This window comes from Leuciscus leuciscus (genome assembly GCF_965113295.1).
Source record: "Leuciscus leuciscus genome assembly, chromosome: 3".
NCBI classification, from domain to species: Eukaryota; Metazoa; Chordata; class Actinopteri; order Cypriniformes; family Leuciscidae; genus Leuciscus; species Leuciscus leuciscus.
Genome location: NC_138727.1, coordinates 55,900,497 through 55,920,027, shown reverse-complemented (window position 1 = coordinate 55,920,027; position 19,531 = coordinate 55,900,497). Strand labels below are relative to the sequence as shown.

At 37.0% G+C, this 19,531-nt stretch overlaps 1 protein-coding gene and 1 long non-coding RNA gene across 2 annotated transcripts; both read right to left on the bottom strand.

Annotated features, from left to right (window-relative positions):
• Window positions 1-1,162: 1,162 nt before the first annotated feature.
• Window positions 1,163-2,415, bottom strand: LOC309493979. The gene is made up of 3 exons (XR_014204157.1): window positions 2,258-2,415; window positions 1,788-2,070; window positions 1,163-1,649 (listed from the first exon to the last, which is right to left on the bottom strand). It is a non-coding gene; the product is annotated as an uncharacterized lncRNA (long non-coding RNA).
• Window positions 2,416-13,588: 11,173 nt separating this feature from the next.
• Window positions 13,589-14,443, bottom strand: LOC309493883 (uncharacterized protein). Its single transcript, XM_082163163.1, has 2 exons — window positions 13,962-14,443; window positions 13,589-13,871 (listed from the first exon to the last, which is right to left on the bottom strand). Exons 1-2 carry the CDS (start codon window positions 14,296-14,298, stop codon window positions 13,858-13,860), a joined length of 351 nt encoding a protein of 116 aa, XP_082019289.1. The 5' UTR covers window positions 14,299-14,443; the 3' UTR covers window positions 13,589-13,857.
• Window positions 14,444-19,531: the final 5,088 nt, after the last annotated feature.

Below are 19,531 nucleotides of genomic sequence, written 5' to 3'. Positions count from 1 at the left end.
GGCTACGAGTAAGGCCAAATTTGAGTCGCTTTACCATCGCCTCGAGAACCTTCAGGGAGGTGTGGTGGCAAACAAAATTCTATCACTGAATAAGAGACAAACATTTCCAATAGTCTTTGATGAGGTTTATTTTCTTGCAAGAAAAGGCCAGCAGTCGTACAGTCACACAGAGTGACACAGAGTGTGACAGTGATGGGAGGGCATCCTTTCTCCTTTATAGTCTTGACTCCCAGAATGTTATCTTTCTAGGCAAATGATGGTATTTCAACCATACGTGGAACATTCTTACACTTGTTCATCATATTGTCTCCTTGAGTGGAGGCCCTCCTGTCACGTCCCAACACTCTTTACCATTCCAATACAATTCCATATTAGAATAAGGTTTGTGTGTGCTCTTACTGTCATATGATGGTCACACACATCTTACTTTACAGTTTTTCTCGATTGTTTACACACATTTTCTGAAAGCATGCCTCATATTCTCAAAACTCTACACACAAATCCAAAAACACACACACAATGGGCAAAACCCCTCAATGCTCCTGCAAAATGAAACTTTACATTCAAAACAATGTTATTTATTCTCAAAATGGTATTTTGTTTTCAAATGACACACACAAACCATCATATGAATAGACATTTATAAGAACCATTTGAACACTGATGTGCTCAATGTAAAACACTATGATGAATGGAAAACACTTCTTCTCCATTCATCATAATGATTTAGGCCTTTTTTTGTTCAGTGTTACACTTACTACAGATAGTACATACTTACAGTAAGTGTGTTGTAAAATATCTGAGAATATTGTTTTTATACTCAGAACACACAAATACACGGGAACGAATATATTTTATTTTTCCCACAAAAACAATGTACACAGTGTACATCCCAACCAACACAAAGTAGGACATACAGTGGTCTACATACAAAACAACAGAAGAATTTACTGTATACAGTTACAGTAATAAAAAAATAAAAATAAACACTATGCTGCATCCTCTCTTCTGTTGCGGTCTGGCCACAGCACCTCATCCACATCACAAGCAATGTTTTCCCTGGCCAAGCAGCGGGGGAAATATCGCCTAGCATGGCGATTCCAGCCATGAAAAGCATGAGCTGCTATATCTCCACATGCGTCCTCCATAGCTTGGAGAAGAGGTATACGCGTTTGTGGATTTCGGTCATAAACTTTCCATCTCCAGGCAGAAAAAAATTCCTCAATAGGATTGAGGAATGGAGAATATGGAGGGAGATAAACAACTAAAAAGCGTGGGTGGGCAGTGAACCAGTTACGAACCAGAGCAGCCCTGTGGAAACTTACGTTGTCCCAAATGACAACGTACCTGAGCTGCTCTGGGCCATCTACCTGATCTGGTGGAATGAGTGTGTTGTGTAGGGTGTCCAGGAATGTGATCAGATGGGCGGTGTTGTAGGGGCCAAGGGTAGCATGGTGATGGATGACGCCGTGATGGGTAATCGCTGCACACATTGTGATGTTCCCTCCGCGCTGGCCAGGGACTTCAACAATGGCACGCTGGCCGATTATATTCCTTCCCCTCTTTCGTCTTTTTGTGAGGTTGAACCCAACCTCATCAATGAAGATGAACTGGTGCTCCACTGCAGCCACCTCTAGCTCAAGGACTCTCTGAAACACACATGACAATATCAGAAATAGACATGGAGTGGTCACTATTGTGAAGCACAATCATTATGATTACAATATTGAAATATGTATAATTTACTGTATACAGTGTTGGGAGTATGCATCAATTGTGGGACTCACTTGCACATAGTTATGTCGCAATTCTTTGACTCTTTCTGAATTGCGTTCAAATGGCACCCTGTAGACCTGCTTCATCCTGAGATGATTTCTGCGCAAGACACGGTCCAGTGTTGATAAGCTTACCCTATCAATATTTTGAAATATGTCATTGTTTTCTATTATCTTTCTTTGTATTTGCCGTAATGTTATGGCGTTGTTTTCTAGGACCATGTTAATGATTTGAGTTTCCTGTTCAGGAGACAGAACACGTTCCCGACCGCCTTGTGTTGGTAATCTTTCAGTTCTGCCAAACAAATAGTAAAATACTGTAAATACAAAGTAGGTATACATTTCCTATATACATGAAGCATACTTTACAGTATTTTTACAGTCCTACAGAACAGTCCACAGGCAATACTGTACTACTGTACTCATTGAGTACTGTATTGATATGTAGTACTGCAATTTTCTAGTGAGAGTAGATTTCTTACCTATTCTCATTTCGGAAAGTCCGGATGATGGATGCCACAGTGTACCTGCTCAAATTTGGCTGTACTCTTTGCCCAGCCTCCCTCATTGTTAGACCATGGTTGACCACATGATCAACCAAAGTGGCTCGGATCTCATCAGAGATTACGGTCCTTGGCCGTCCTCGTCCTCGTCCTCGTCCAAGGACAAATATACACAGGTGTTGATGGTTGTGTATTGATGTTGGCCTTGTCAACATCTAGTCACTGATCTTGACCAGAGTCTATTCTCTAATTATGAAGATGAGGTTGTTATAGATTTCACCTTATTGATTGTAGTGGTCTTTTGATTCTACAGCATGATGTTCAGTTGTGATATAATTATGTAATTTGAGTTTTAAATATATGATATTCTTAAAACCTTTAAAGTTATTGTGTCTCTTGAACACACACATAATCAAGAATCAGCATATGAACCTCACCAATGGTGACAAACATCTAAAACAACAACAGAAATAAAAGCACATGGTAAGAATAAAATAAAATAAGACAATACCGCTGCATAATTTATGCATGCTGGGAGTTCTGTACTGTGGTGGTAACCCAGCATGCATTGCGACATGAAGCTTTTAATTTGAGTGTCACCATTGTTGAGACAGCATAATGCATCTAATATGGGTTGATTTATTTGTTCATTCTTTCATTTTATATAAATGATTTAGTTAATGAAATCTGTTAAACAGAAATGGTCATCACATTTATTTTGCGGAGACAAATATCGTTCTAATTTTGACCCACAGCTTTAAAAATTAGAACGATATTTGTCTCCGCAAAATAAATGAACAAATAAATCAACCCATATTAGATGCATTATGCTGTTGTAAGAGTGTGACCTGTCAGTGAACTGTCAGAGCTGTCCAGCTTTATACTTTTTATGGCTTTATCATCACCGTTAATGACTAGACATCAGTTGTTTTGATTATTAATTATTAATTTTCATAAATTGTTCTGGCTTTGCTGTTTTGCCCAGCTATTCAGGCAGGATCCTGGTTATTCTTCAGATTTAAGTGACCCTTTTGCTGTTACTGTGCCATCTTGTGGCGGGAAGTGTTGAATGAAGAAAAATAAATTAAAAAAAATAAAACACATACCATCTCTGAGAGACAAGCATTCATGTTTGATCATAGAAACAAATTTTCAATCAGCTTTACATGTTTATTGTTGTTAATACATTCTTTCAAATGGTATTAACTGCTGTCAGAGAACAATAAAATTGGTATTTATTTGAGACATTTAAATAGTATGTTCTTAACTTTTCTCAAATGAAAATTTTATTCTTTTATCTTCAGTTGATTTCATCTGTGATCTACTCATATTAATTTATTTTCTTCAACATTGCATAATTTTGTTCATAATGAACAGCTTTATACTGATTTTTATAATTATATTTAACTATAGAATGCATAAGCGCTGAGCAACTGTTTTAAAGTAATATTGTTGAAAAGACACCCAGCCTTAATAATGATGCAGGGTTTCAAATGCAATTTCATTAGTAGGCTATTTGATGGAACCAAACTGTTAAAGAAATACAAGTCTAGGCTGTTTCAAGAAAACTTCTGTCACATTAAATTCATTCAGTTTTGTCTTTATTTCCAGGAAAAATACAGGTGATAGTAGCTAAGCACAGCCCAGCCCAGTGTCATATAGTTCAGTCATCGATCAAAGGTGTTTCCTTCTCAGACTGAAAAAAGAGAGACACGGAGAGAGAGAAAATACAGCAGAAGAAAAAGCATGGAAGGTAAGTGAGTTCAAATTTATAACATAGGCTACCCTTATTAAAATTAAATGCCAAAACGAAACTTATAGTAGACTATTTTATTCAAGGAATAATGAACGAAGGGCCGTGATGAGGTGAAGCCTTTATAATTCGGGTTTCAATATGTTTTCATTAATTCAACGGCGCGTCAAAATGATTCCGCTTATACCCGCAAGTCACCTGACATCAAGACATCGTGTACGTTTCATTTCTACACATTTGCGTTCTCATTGACGGATGAATTTTGTTTGCGTCATTTGCAACACAAAGTGTTCTTAGAACTATACGTGTCGAGTCAAAGTGAAACTTTAAACAGCCCAAGTCTCCGTTGATAATTCTTAATTCCAAATCGTCATTTTAAAATAGAGCCAGTCAAACTTTATTTACTTACATTTAAATGAATTCGATATATATGGATTGGAATACTTATATTAGACTATGCTGTGGGTTAGTGACAACAGTAATACAATAATGACTGTAGAGTGTATTTGTGACTTTATATGATAATAAATTAGTTTTAGGGTCTGTGCGTTGTGATACACAGCGATATTCATTTAAAATATTAACAATCGTGATTAAGTTGTGGCGTTAAGTCATACTTAGCTGACTTCTCTAACAATACTGCATTACAAAACAGTAAATGCATTTTTATTTATGGCTAACAAGTGAAGATGAGCAGTGGGTTGCTATAGTCAAGTTACATTACATGTAGTGGTAAAGGTTAATGTTTAACCTTGCCCACTAAATGTTGCATATCATGCTTCACTATAAAAGCAACAGATCATTATAGCTCAATACAAGATCATGCAAATTTGCAATGCGGCATGAACTAACAATGAGTAATACATTTGTTGCAGTATTTATTTATCTTTGTTAATGTTAGTTCATAAAAATACAGCTGTTCATTGTTTGTTCATGTTATGTTCACATTGCATTACAACTAATGTTACAAATACAACCTTTGTTTTTAATAACGTAGCCTATTAGTAAATTCTGAAATTAATATTAACTAAGATTAATAAGTGCAGATCATTATTAGTTCATGTTAACTAATGTAGTTAACTAATGTAAACAAATGAACCTTATTGTAAAATGTTACCAAGATCATAATGATTTTAACAGTTTAAAAGCAAACCCCCAAGTGTGTTAAATGAACACCGCTCAGTGTTTCTAATTCACACTCAGGGCCCTATTTTAAGGATCTAAGCACATGGTCTAAAGCGCACGGTGCAAGTTCACTTAGGGCGTGTCCGAATCCACTTTTGCTAGTTTAAAGCCGGGTAAAATGGTCGGCGCGCCAGGCACATGGTCTTAAAGGGTTGTCCTTTTTTCTTAATGAGTAATGGGTGTGTTTTAGGCTTTACGTGCGTTAAACCAATCAGAGTCTCATCTCCCATTCCCTTTAAATACCAGTTGCACTAGTGCCATGGCGGATTCACTGTGTACATGTCGGAATTTGCAAGCAGAAAGACCGAACGCTTCTCCAGAGAGGAGAAAACAGCAGACCATCTACGGGACAAGCCGGATTCCACCATATCTTTATGTACACAATAATAATCTTTGAAATTGTAATCCTTTTATTTCAAATATGTGGCATGTTTGTGTGCTGCTGCGCCTCCCTGTGTGTTTAATAAGCAGAGTGTACTGTGTTGTGGACCCGCCTATAGGCTTATATTACTAACACACTCTTTAAATAACAAAAAAGATAAATACTGCACCATTGACTTTAGAACAGGTTTCAGTTGGTCAATGGCTCAGTCTGTTTCAGTTCCTCAAAATAGCAACACGCCATCAATGCACCTGAACACACCTGGTTCTCAGACCAGCAGCCCATGGGCGCACAAAAGGGGCGCAAATGCCTTTGCTATTTAAAATTCTGCATTATCAAGCAGAATCACTGAGAGGCTGTTTTTACGACACCGTTTTCAGAACGCAAAATAGAAAACTTGTATGCGTTTTGGCCGTTCATTTACACAAACATTGCGAAAAATGGCTTTCAAAGTGCAAACAAAAATGTGAATTTGTGAAAGCGTTGAGGTCATGTGCATGTGTATTACATCAGTCTATTGTTTGTTTTGTTTTTTTTACAAAGTGACATCGCCACCTACTGGCCTGGCAGCATCTATTTTGCGGATCTGTGTGAATGGGATCATATTGGCAATGTTGCCGTCTATAAACAAAAAACACAAAGGCAAAACTTTTCCGATTTTTGTACATCATTGTCGTGTAACGTGACCTCAAGGAAAAAGAATCAAGAATAAAGAGATGAGCAGAAACACAACAACTAACTGACTTATTTTTCTTAATTTCTAATAAATTATGAAATTATTATCGGGCTTTTTTTAATTCTTACTATTTACTTTTATTTTTGCGTTTTTTGTGACATTAGCAGCTTGTTTTGTGATGTTTATCTGAATATTGTGTTGATTGTCATGCACCATATCTTTGAGGTTTGTATAGTGTTTGTGTCTAAATGCTGTGTTATAAATATTTAACTTCAGCTTATCTGTTTTGTCTATCAATCTCTTTCTATAACAGTAAAACATTATGCTGGGGCCACACCAAAAGATTTTTAATAGCTTATAAGATTTTCAAAATGTGAGAGACCACAAACATGAGGACAAAAAAAAATCCTAGATTTAACCGTTTTGCTCCTATAGTGTGTGTGGTGTGCCATGATGTGACAAAGACAGCACACACAACAGATTTCCAACCAGAGTCCCGACTGTGAGCACAGGAAATCTCGCAAAATCTCTCGAGTCTTCAGAATAAGCATGGCAGATGATAGGCAGGAAGAAATTGCGATGATAGTGTTTGGAATGATGTTGACAGAAAATTCACGATGGTTTGGGTGAAGTCTTGGAGACGGCGGGAACATGGTATGTACATGTTACAGAGTGAGCAGGAGGTGAGTAATCGTCAGGAAATCACACAACTAAGTTTTCTATAAATGTTGTTTGTTCTCAGGTCTCTCTTGAAAAAAAAAAAATCGTATTCTCTTTGAAATTGCCTAATTAAACTGTGTTTGTTATGCTTCCGTCTTCTCTCAGCTTGCTTTCTGATTGGATATTGTTTCGCTTCACGTGATAATCTCCAGAGCGTGCGCGTGTTTGTCCTTTCTGATCGTAAATATTCAACGGCTCCGACGTTCTTCTGAGCAGGTCCAGTCACTCTTAACACACCTCACACCACATGAGAATCTGATAAGATAATATGCAGAACCATCAAGATAATCAGAAAATTACCTAGGATTGTCGGAAGGGGAGAAATCGGCCCAAAATAAGCCCAATTATCTTGTGGTGTGTACCCAGCATTAGTAAAGTACTATTGCTAACGTAAAAAAAAAAAAAAAAAAAAGTTTAACAGGAGTCAAGAGCCCAACTAAATCCATCCATCTGTTTGTCTGTTATCTTATTTACAGTGTCAAAAGTGAATATTATGCTGTTGGGCTCGACTGGATCAGGAAAGAGTTCGTCAGGAAACACCATCCTGAGCAGAGCTAGAAACCCATTTGAAGATGATTTTTCTCCTATGCCTGTGACCAGAACCTGTGAATCAGCACAAACAGAGCTGGGTGGACAAACAATCACAGTGGTAGACACTGTAGGACTCTCTAATACATCAGTGAACTTCACAGACGCTCAAACTCAAATAGAGAGAATGCTTACACTTCATAGTGTTGATGTGTTTCTCCTGGTGTTCAAACTGGGTGAGACTTTCACAACGAGTGACAGTAAAGTAGTGAGATGGATCTGGGATTATTTTGGAGCAAAGTTCTCAAATCACACAATAGTGCTCTTTACTCACGGAGATCAGTTACACGGGCCAGTAGAGAAATACCTGAATAAATGTCAAACACTACGGTCATATGTTAATCAGTGTTCAGGAGGTTATCATGTTTTTAACAACACAAAAGAAGATCGATTTCAAGTCACTGAGCTTCTGAGGGAGATCAACAAACTGAGGAGGAAGAATGGATACAGGAGATACACTGAGCAGGACTATGCAGTGGCTCAGAAAGATCTTCTACACTTAATATGGCTTATTGGAGTAATTTTAGGAGCAGCGGTAGGATGGTTAGGAGGAACAGTAGCAGGAGTATTAGTAGGAGTAACAGCAGAAACAATAGCGTTGATAGGAGAAGATGCATTTACTGCACAACAAGCAGCATTGATAGGAGGAGCAGGAGGTGCAGTTCTGCTGGGAGCAGCAGCGGGCGCTGGAGTCTATTTACTTTCACCCCAAAAAATTATGAATTTTTTGCAATTTATGTATTCAATCTAATAAAAAAAAATATATATTGTCAATCAGAGGGGTCCAAGCACTAATGGCCCATGTGGATGATTAGCGATACAATTGAAATGTATCTTATGTAATTTTTTAATCTTAGGGTTTAATCAACATATATGTGGACTCATATTCAGCATTTAATATTTTGAAGCATTTATATGAAGGCCTTTTTCATTTTCATCATTTATAATATGTGTAGCCTTTTATCCTTTTAAACAGTGCACTTGTTTTCAGTCTGTGAAATGTTTTGTAGAACTAAAACTCTGACACTAAAAAAAAGAAAACACAGAAATGAGTGCAGGAATACTATACAGAACAAACTGTATAGAATTTTTTTTAGAAAAAGTAAATAAATGGAACACTGTAAAAAAAAAAAGTTGCTGCCTTATATTTTTAATCAATTTGGATGTTTAAGTCATTTCAACTTAAATTGCATTTAACTGACTTAAAATTGAGTTGAATCTTGAATATCTTATAAAAATTATAATTGAAAATTGCTTAATTTATTTGGATGGGTTAAAGCAATGTAAAACATGTGTCATATAACGTATTGATCAAAATTTCGTTTTTTACAGTAAATAATTATTGTGTTGCACGTGTTTTTCACCCGTATTTCAAAATAATTGTACGTAAATATATTTTCTACCAATGCTGAGTACAGATGCATATATCAAGAATATCTGAAAACAAACTTTATTTAATCCACAAGAGGAAAAAGAAGGGACAAAGAACAGACCCAAATAGGGAGTAATCCCTATATCATTACAATTCACACTGTATGACATGGATCTAATAAACTTGAGTACGACATGTATATAGACTATATGATGATGACTCCTATTGAATTTTAGTCTGATACAATGAAATAAATCCATACAATGTGTACCGGGCATAACATCAAGAACATTTATTTCACATTTAACGAATATGAACATGCTTTACAATGTTCAAAAAGAAAAAAGAAAAAAAAAAAGTACTCTGTCTCCAAAAATAATGTTAATGTTGTTGCTGATCAATGAATTTTAGAATGTAATTTTAAATGATGGATACAAAAGTAGGCTATTCCATCCACATTTGTAGGCTAAATGCTAACTAAATGTATAGGCTTAATATTAGTTCACCCAAAAATTTATATTCTGTCATCATTTATTCACCCTCATGTCGTTCCAAACCCACAAAGGCCCCAATATATATATATATATATATATATATATATATATATATATATATATATTTTTTTTTTTTTTTTCATCGTTTAGGTGTAAAAAGAAGTTCAAGCAATCAAAGTTAGTAATTTATTATTAATCTATTACTTTATTATTAATCTATTTTTTATTTATTCATTTATCATAGTTTTTCCATTTTCTTCAGTGTCTCTTCAGTGATGATTCTCTCTCTCTGTTCATTGGTTTGTTCAGTTGGAGCTCAACAGGTGCAACGCAGGTTTAAAACCACACAATGAATGTCCTGCCGTTAAACCTGTTCTTCAAACACAACAAAAACAACTGAAGTGTCATTCATGTCTATAAATAACACTTCAGATTTATTTAAACAGGTTTAACGTGTGCTGAAGGGTGGAGCACAGAAACAAACTGAACTGATGTATATGTCATTTGTTTCCCTAACAGAGTGTAAAAAGTAACACTGAAGCAACTGCAGTTAACGAGATAATTAACCCACCCATATTACAACATTGTGTCGGCCCAAGATGATCTGGCCCACATGCAGTGTGGAATGACGGCCCTTGGGCGGACCGCTCCTGTTTGCCAGATCTGGGCCTCAAGCAGGCCATAGCAATGCCACATGTCAGCCAAGAGCAAAGAAATAAACCAGAACTGGACCTTATCTGAGCCACAAAATCTGTGTATATTAAATATGGAGTCATCTCAGCCTTAATAAGCCTGTTAACAAGCAGAATCACTGAAGGAAAGAAGAGAACAGAAAAAGAGACGAGCAGAAACACAAGAACTACAACTGACTTCAGACACAGCCTTAGATGATCAACTGAAGAGATAAGAAGACATTAAATCTGTGAAGATCTCAGCAGAGGAGGATTAAACAACTCCAGCATTACCAGCTTCACCTATTACTAACCAGACTGACTTTATTTCTGTCAGACGTCTACAGAAGTTCCTATTGAGAATTAACAGAGATTTAGTTGTTGATGTTTTAATGAAAATATTTGTTCACCGTTATGGTGATCAGTGTGTGCGTTAGTTGGACAGTTTGACTTGGATTTTTATGTTTTCGGCATAAACGATACATTTCAGCATTATAACAGTCTCTGTATTGTTATGTTGTGTGTGGGAGAATATTGTTGTGTAGCAGCACTTAGCCTCAAAATGTCATACACTTCAACAATCAGTTGTCACAGTATGTTCAGTGTGTTTCAGTGTGTGACTTTCAGTTTGTTTTCATTTGTCATGTGTCTTTTTTTCAGATTCCCACCACTTGTTTGTCTCCTTGGTTACCGTTATCATATGTGTCAGCTGTGTGTGATCAGATATCCTCGTTTGTGTTCCTTCTTAAGTTGTTCCCTCACCAGGGGCCTGTTTCAGAAAGGAGGTTAAGTGAAAACTCTGAGTATGTTAACCCTGAAATGAGGGAAACTCTGGGTTTTCTGCTTCAGAATGGGAGGTATGTTAAACCTGAGAAAGCAGAGTAAGTCAAGCCTGTTTCTGAAAGAGAGGTAACTTATACTCAGAGTCAGTTACCATGGTAACTTACTCTGTGAACCTAACCTGGGGTGCATTTCCCAAAAGCATCGTTAGCCAACTATGGTCGCAAGTTCCGTCGTTATCAGCATAGTTCAACGATTTGGTGTTTCCCGAAACCATCGTTCCAACGAACGTTCGCAAACAGCATCGCAAACTTGTGTGGTTGGAACGACAGCTGTCGTTAGAAGCATAGTTCCTTGTTAGTTTGTTGTGTCGACGTCATTGATTTCGCAGCAGCTGGGATGTGTTCTATTCAGAGCTATCGACCCTATAGCCTATTTCTTTCGAAGCGTTCACCATTCACTTTAAGTGATTTGGATGACTTAAAGTCGAGGTGCTCAGGTTTTACACAATTTGATTTCTTCATTACAAATGATTTGAAACGATATAATAGAGTGACAATTGCAATTATTCTCCCTTCGAAGTGCCCTCCGAAAGGATTATTAATGCCGGTTGGGACGCAGTCTTGGTTTCGTTTGTGCGAAGAAACGGTGAGTGTGCAAGTGAGTAGCTTTGTTAAATTCCCAAAGACAAATAGTCATATAACAATATTTTACAAAAATTATTTTAGGGGTTTACCCTTAAATATTAAATTGTATCTGTACTGTAGCCTACACATACGCAACATATGGAAACGTAGGCTAATTTACATACGATAACATAGGCTATTTAAAATATTACACACTCAAACCACAGTATTTTTTATATATAGTAAAAGAATGAAGTAAAATTTTATAAATAAGCAGTTTTGTGTAGTAGAATATAATATTCTCATGGCGTTATAAGAAACAAACAGGCCTACATATTTATTGTTTGCAAAAGTATTTATGTGAAGTCTGCTGGGGGGAAACATAGGCAAATAAACAACATTATTTATTAACACAAGTTATGTCAGATTAAATTAAACAAATAATAGAAAACACAGTATCCAAACTGTAAAATATTAGCCTACCATCCAAACATATTCTGAATTAAAAGTTATCTGACTTCTGCTCCTGCAGGATGCATTCTGCCTTGATGTGGGTTCAAAGGATCATCATCATCATCATCAGAAACAGCATCTTCCTCACCATCGGCTCCAACAGCACCAACTTCCTCCTCAGGAAGCTGGACATTTTTCCTGACTGCAATGTTGTGGAGAATTGCAGTAACCACAATAACAGAACAGCTTTTGGTGGGGTTTAGCTTCAGGCCACCACTGGACTTGCTGATGCAGCGAAAACGTTGTTTCCACAGTCCTATAGTCCTCTCCACTATAGAGCGTGTCCTTCCATGGGCCTGATTAAACATTTCCTCTGCAATGGTGGCTGGATGCTGCACAGGTGTTAAGAGGTAGGGGCGAAGAGGATATCCACTGTCTCCCAGGAGCCAGCTATCACCAAAGCCACCTTCTTCAGCCATCTGGCAAATTGCAGAATTGGCCCATGCAAAAGAGTCATGTGTGCTTCCAGGCCATTTTGCCACAATGTCAGTGAACATTCCCTGGTGATCACACACTACTTGAACATTAATGGCTGGATAGCCCTTCCTGCAAATGTACAAGGGCTCATTTACCTTAGGGCTTAATACTGGGATTAGGGTGCCATCAATGATGCCAATCACTCTGGGAATGTTGTCATAGAATCATAGAATTGTTGATTGGCCAGCTGTATTTCCTCAGGAGTTTTGGGGAAAACCAGCATGCTCTTCATCAGCTGTAATAGCAAAGGTGTTACTGTTGTCACAGTTTTGCTGACTGAAGACTTGCTGAGCCCCAGGCCATCACCCACCACCTCCATAAAACTTCCAACAGCAAAATAACGCAGTGTAGCTAACAACTGCACCTCTGGACTTAAGGCGTAGTTTCTTCTTGTTGCCCTCTGAAGGTGTGGTTTCACTATCTGAAATAATTCAAGGATCTTGGTCCTTGGAAGACGGAATTTTCTTAAAATTGCATCATCAGATAGTGAGTCAAGAGGGGTAAAATTTGTCCTTATGTGGGCATTTATATAAACTGATTGACTTCTCAGTCGCCTTCTGTGCTCCAGCTGTAAGAATCTTTGTAAAGCTGCCATTATTGAGCACTTGAAACACACATACACACTGTTTTATTAGGAGAGGCATTAGTACACCTGCTTTTCAGTTAATAGAAACACCTTAGCTAATAATCATTCTAAATTAATTTAATTACTACAATTAATTATTCCCATCTTCTACCATCTAAAATAGGCTGTTGTCATTCTGTTATTTCATATTTTTCATTCTTCTCTAAAGAAAGCACTTAAGAGTGTTTTGTGTTATGTTTGGCTTATATTGTCATTGATGATATTAATGTTGTGAATTAACAAATTTTTAATTTACTTTATGGTTTATGTGATGGTGGCTCACCACTTCAAAATAAAAGTTCCATTCCATATGTTTCATTATCAGGCTTGGTCACATTATTCAGGTATTTAATAAAGGATGACATGGCATGGTACACATGCTTCAGCTTCACTCAGTAATGCCTGCATTTTTATATGGCATTAATACACTACTTTGAGTCAAGTCACAATAGTATGCTCTTTTCCTCATATTAAACTGAATGCCCAGTGTATTAGAAAAGCACTTGAAATACATATTACAAAAGAGTATATTTGGCCATAACATTTTTTATTTGTATTTCAGTTCAACTGGTGAAGGTTTTTAACTCAAAAGGTTTTTAACTCACTGAAAAACAAATTGAATGTCATGCATCACATAGCTTCACCAGAGCCCCATTTGCCAGAAGGGAGGCATGATGGCCAACAATGTAGCCAAAAAAAAAAAAGAAAAAAAGAGGGTTACATCTGTGGATCTGAAAAAAAAAAGAACAAAAGATTACATGGCTGTCATCCACACATGATTTGACTTTCCATACTGAGTAAATAACACAATTTTCACTTACTGTCGGTTGGTAGAAACATGGTTAAAGAGGGCTTGCTGGCTTGTTGTTGCAGGAGTTCCAATTTAGCCCTCCTATAGGCCATAACCTCCTGATGATGTTGGTCTTGCTGCTCCTTCAGGGCTCTCAGTTCTCTCCTGATTCCCTGGAGTTCAGATATCTTCTTCTTCTCCGACTGAAGCAGCTTCTCACTGCAGCCACAACGTCCCCTGTTTCTCCTTTGGCGGGAGATTAATGGCTGGGTTTCTGGAATGCCAGAACGACGTTGCCCAGCACATGAGGAGGCCTCAGACTGAGGGGAGTCAGAAGAAGGGAGCAATAGCCCAAGACCAGGACTCATTGCTGATGTTCCAGGGGCAGGTGGAAGGGGTTCTGATGTTCCAGGGGCAGGTGGAAGGGGTTCTGATGTTCCAGGGGCAGGTGGAAGGGGTTCTGATGTTCCAGGGGCAGGTGGAAGGGGTTCTGATGTTCCAGGGGCAGGGTGGAGGGGGCCTGATGTTCCAGGGGCAGGTGGAAGGGGTTCTGATGTTCCAGGGGCAGGTGGAAGGGGTTCTGATGTTCCAGGGGCAGGGTGGAGGGGGCCTGATGTTCCAGGGCCAGGGTGGAGGGGGCCTGATGTTCCAGGGCTCAGCTTTGAATTCAAAGGCCTGGTTGACGCACATGCATCTATGCCTCCAGGGATCCCTTCCAAGGCCTCAGGCCCCAGGATGGCCAAAACTATCTCTTCCTCTGCAGTCAGAGGAGGAACGGAGTTGATACCCCCACCAGTCTTTTTTGCTTCCCTTCTACGTGCTGCAGCCCTCCGTTTGGTCACACTTGCGAAATCCGTCCACTTTTTTCTAACTTCTTCTGGGCTTCGCTCATAACCATAGCCAGCAGCATTTATTTTTTGGGTGATTTCTGCCCAGGATTTTTTTTTATCAGCATTTGTAACACAATTTTTCAGCTTTGAAAATAGCTGTATTTTTTTACTCTCCACCTCCTCCAAAAGAACTGTAACTTCATTTTTTGAAAATTGTGGTTTTCGCGTCATTTTCAGACAGGTCATATGAACACATAGCTGTATGGCAAGGGGACTTAAATAGGAAGGTTAATGATCTTAAGCAAAATATGCAACAGGTGTACACAATAGTATAACAATCACAGTGTTTTTAAAACCCATCATTTATTTTCATTTTAATTGTGCTGATCTATCAATATTCAATAAGAAATTAATAAATATGAAATTGTGAAATTAATAGTTATAGAATTTGGGATCAGAGAAGACAACATTGTGTTTATATATGTATATATTTTATTGTGCAAAGAATGAATGTTGAGTTGTTAACATAATTACTCCACATCGTCACTAAGAAAGCGCAGTCAAAAAGAGAAAAGAACCAAATTTACAGCAGGTGGCGATATGTGCCCATAGCACCAGTCCGCCATTAGAACGAAGAAGAAGAAGAAGAACGTCATAACGACAGCTCCAACCAATGTGGTTCAAACTATGGATCTGCGACACAGGTACCATGGTTTCGGGAAACAGTAGTGACTAGCTAGTTGATTTCTTTAAAGATGCATCGTACTATGATGGTTAAACCAGCGAGTTGCATCGTTGTACGGGAAACGCACCCCTGGTCGGGAGCAGGTTTTCTTCTGTAAACCCAGAGTTTCTATCGGTCTCCTCCCCTTTTTTAAAGAGGAAGTGGTGTTTAAACACCTCATTCATTCTTTCAGTACATTTATTCATTGCTGTTTTTACTGCTGTTTTTTTTTTATAAGATGAAGTCTATATAACTCATTAACTGGCAACTGAAAATTTATACTATAAATGTATACTTTATATGTTTATACTTAGATTTAAACTTAGATTATATAGGCTACTCCACATAAAAATGTGAAACAATCTGAATGTATAGATTGTTTGATGTGTAGACACATAATATTAACATTACCTCTGTAGGCCTCTCTGTGGCAGCAGAAACTCTTTATCCCCATTGTCCTGTGAAGATGAGCATTTGGTCGAGTACACTTTATAACACTATTTGTCATAATTTCTGGTGTATTGAGTAGGCGACTTACAACTGCCTGCAGGTTCTGTTGGGACAGGAGGCTCCAAAAGACAGATATTACCATCAGAATCTGTTGGGACCAACAAAAAACCCAACCCAAAGAAACATAAATGGAAATATAAAAAATAGCCTATATAAAAAATAACACATATGTGACCCTGGATCACAAAACCAGTCTTATGTTGCACGGGTATATTTGTGGCAATAACCAACAAAACATTGTATGGGTCAAAATTATAGATTTTTCTTTTATGCCAAAAATCATTAGGATATTAAGTAAAGATCATGTTCCATGAAGATATTTTGTAAATTTCCCACCTTAAATATATAAAACATTTATTTTTGTGAATGGATGCAGCAGTATCGCCAATAGAAATGGACAACTTTAAAGGCGATTTTCTCAATATTTTGATTTTTCTGCACCCTCAGATTCCAGATTTTCAAATAGTTGTATCTCGGTCAAATATTGTCCTATCCTAACAAACCATACATCAATGGAAAGAGTATGTATTCAGCCTTCAGATGATGTATAAATCTCAATTTAAAAAAAATTACCCATAAGACTGGTTTAGTGGTCCAGGGTCACATATGTAAACCTCTTACATTTCATGAAGGCCCTTGGATCTTCGGGAGTGACTGGCTCAGAAGTCCCTCCAGGAATTCCCTCATCCAAAAATGCTGCTGCACTGCTAGACACTGGATGCTATTTAGTTATTTAATATGTCAAATGTTTGTAAATTCAGGTAGCCTTCACCCATGATATGCTCAAGCCTTACTTGATTGAATTATGTTTTTATATTTAATTTTCAGCTGCTGCCATGTTCTTTTAAAACCTGCAGGATTGCACCTACATGAAAATTTAAATTAGGTTGAATAACATACTGTTCTTCCAGTTTCACCTCTGATATTATAACAGTTGGGTAAGTTACTCTAAAATAGTTATTAATTACTAACTACAAATGACATATTCAACAGTGTAATTAGATTAATGTAATAATGACTATCTTTAGAAAGCATTGGTCTACTTATTACTAAATCCCATATCAGCCTCAACCATTTGAACAATACAAGGAGAGACAAGAAACTGCACTTTTAATGCTTTCAAATAAACAATATACAATTGCATGAATTATTCTTGAATTGACCAAAGTGTTTAGAGGGAGAAGGTTACATTAAAAATGTATTTTAAATATACAGAATTGTTCTATAGTCTAATGCAATTACATCAGATTTTACTTTAAATTACAGAAGAATTAAGAGTAATCCCTTTAATTAAATTACAGTTTTTAGATTACTTGGTAATTAATTACACCCAACACTGTATAACAGTAATTAAAATGTAAACTTACGCATTGACTCGAGCAACTATTTTCTCCCAAGCTAAATCTCTGTCCTTCGCTGCTGCAGCCGATATTTAAATAATAATAATAATGTGTTTGTACCCTCCATATGCTTGCAGAAGCACATCCAGTTCTGCTGGTGAAAAATATGAAGACCTCTTTTTGTCTGGCGCTGTTGCCATGGTGACTCATAATATCTGCGCTCCCTTGATAATGGCTTTTTATAGTTGTGGTGCACTCGCTTAACTCAGAGTCAGTCAACTCAGAGTTGATTGAACTAACTCATTTCAGCTGTTACCAAAAACTCAGAGTTTCCCATCTCAGGGTAAGTCAACTCAGAGTTCAAGTTTTAACTCAGAGTTGGTTGAACCTCCTTTCTGAAACAGGCCCCTGGAGGTAAGCTGGGTTGAGTGTTCAACAACAGTAAATGGTTAGGCATCAGAGGCTCAAGGTCATTTGGAAAGGGTTGGATATTCATGTTTTTGAAGTTTACAAGGAGACGATAACAGTATCGTTTTCAAAAACTGGAAATTTGAAACAGGTTTTCAAAAGTTTGTGTTTTCAGGCCACGTTTTTCAGTTCACGTGTAAGTGAACGACCAAAATGCATCAAAAGTTTTCCTTTTTTAATTGAAAACGGTGTCGTGTAAACGGCCCCTCATTGACTCCATCATGATAACCTGAGCAATAGTTTATGTGCACTGACAGCAGGACTTTGTGTATGAAATCTCTCACTAGAGGTCGCTATAGTGTTTTTTTTATTTTTTTATTTTTTTTATTAAATTGACAAACATTCAGTCATCACAGTCCATAAACAAATATTATACTTCAAATAATTACAAATAACAAAACGAATAACAAATATGAAAAAAAACTTCATTAATGATAAGGATAGCAGGATTTTTTTTTTTTTATTATTGAAAAGTTTTGAGTATATATCAGTTATTAATATAGCTTTCTTATTTATGTATTTTTACCAATTTAAGAGACTCAAAATGTATTGTTTTTTATTTGAAGTTTGGCTTCTCTTGTTCTTTGCTATGGTTCTAATTGTCAAGTGTTTGTTTTTATTATTTCAATGCCAGTGATTACAGAAAATATGTATTTATAAAAAAAATAAAAATAAATCATTACCACTTTTATATTAAGTTTTTTTTCTTTCTAAAATGCTGATATAACTTTAATTAAAAAACATGGGAATTATAAAACACACTGACAGATAATGCTGTCATTTTTACAGAAAATAAATAAATAAATAAATCAAAACAAAGAAGAATATAATTTATAGCTCATCTTTATACAGTCTTCTCTCTGTTCAGGGTCCTGCAGCCCCAAAACACACTGCTGCATAATGTATAATATACAGCCAATTGAAATCATTCAGGAGTTGATCAAAAAGAATGTATTAAGATAGTTGGCATGTCTATTCTTCATATCAAATTAATGAAAGTTTAAACATGCTAATGTGAATATAGGCTGCTGTGCTTTTATTTATTGTTTTGTTCTGAGAATTGAAATAACTTTCTTTTCCTCAATTCCTCCACAACTTGAAACATTCTAAAACAACATTATGAGGCAATAAATAAAGCATTAAAGGAACACGCCGACTTTTTGGGACTTTAGCTTATTCACCGTATCCCCCAGAGTTAGATAAGTCCATACATACCCTTCTCATCTCCGTGCGTGCCGTAACTCTGTCTGACGCACCCACCGCTAGCCTAGCTTAGTACAAAGACTGGAGGTAAACGGCTCCAGCTAGCATACTGCTCCCAATAAGTGACAAAATAACGCCAACATTTTCCTATCAATGTTGTGATTTGTATAGTCACAGCGTGTGCAAATACGGTTAGAAGATGGTTGTGTCTCATGTGACCTTGTTATTCGTACACGCTGTGATTATACAAATCACAACATGTAAATAGGAAAATGGGATGACTGATTTTCTCCTTCAGTGATTCTGCTTGTTATCATCAGGTGTCTTCAATAATGCTCAATCATCACTCAATTATTCACTTAATTATCTCATTAACTTTAACCCTGCTTATAACACTCTGAGTGTGGACTCATATAAATATTGAGCAGTGTTAATTTAACACTGGGGACTTTGCTGTGTGTAGAACAGAGCAAAAAAAATTAATAATTAAACAGCTCATAGCAGATTCCACGCAATCAAGGTCTTA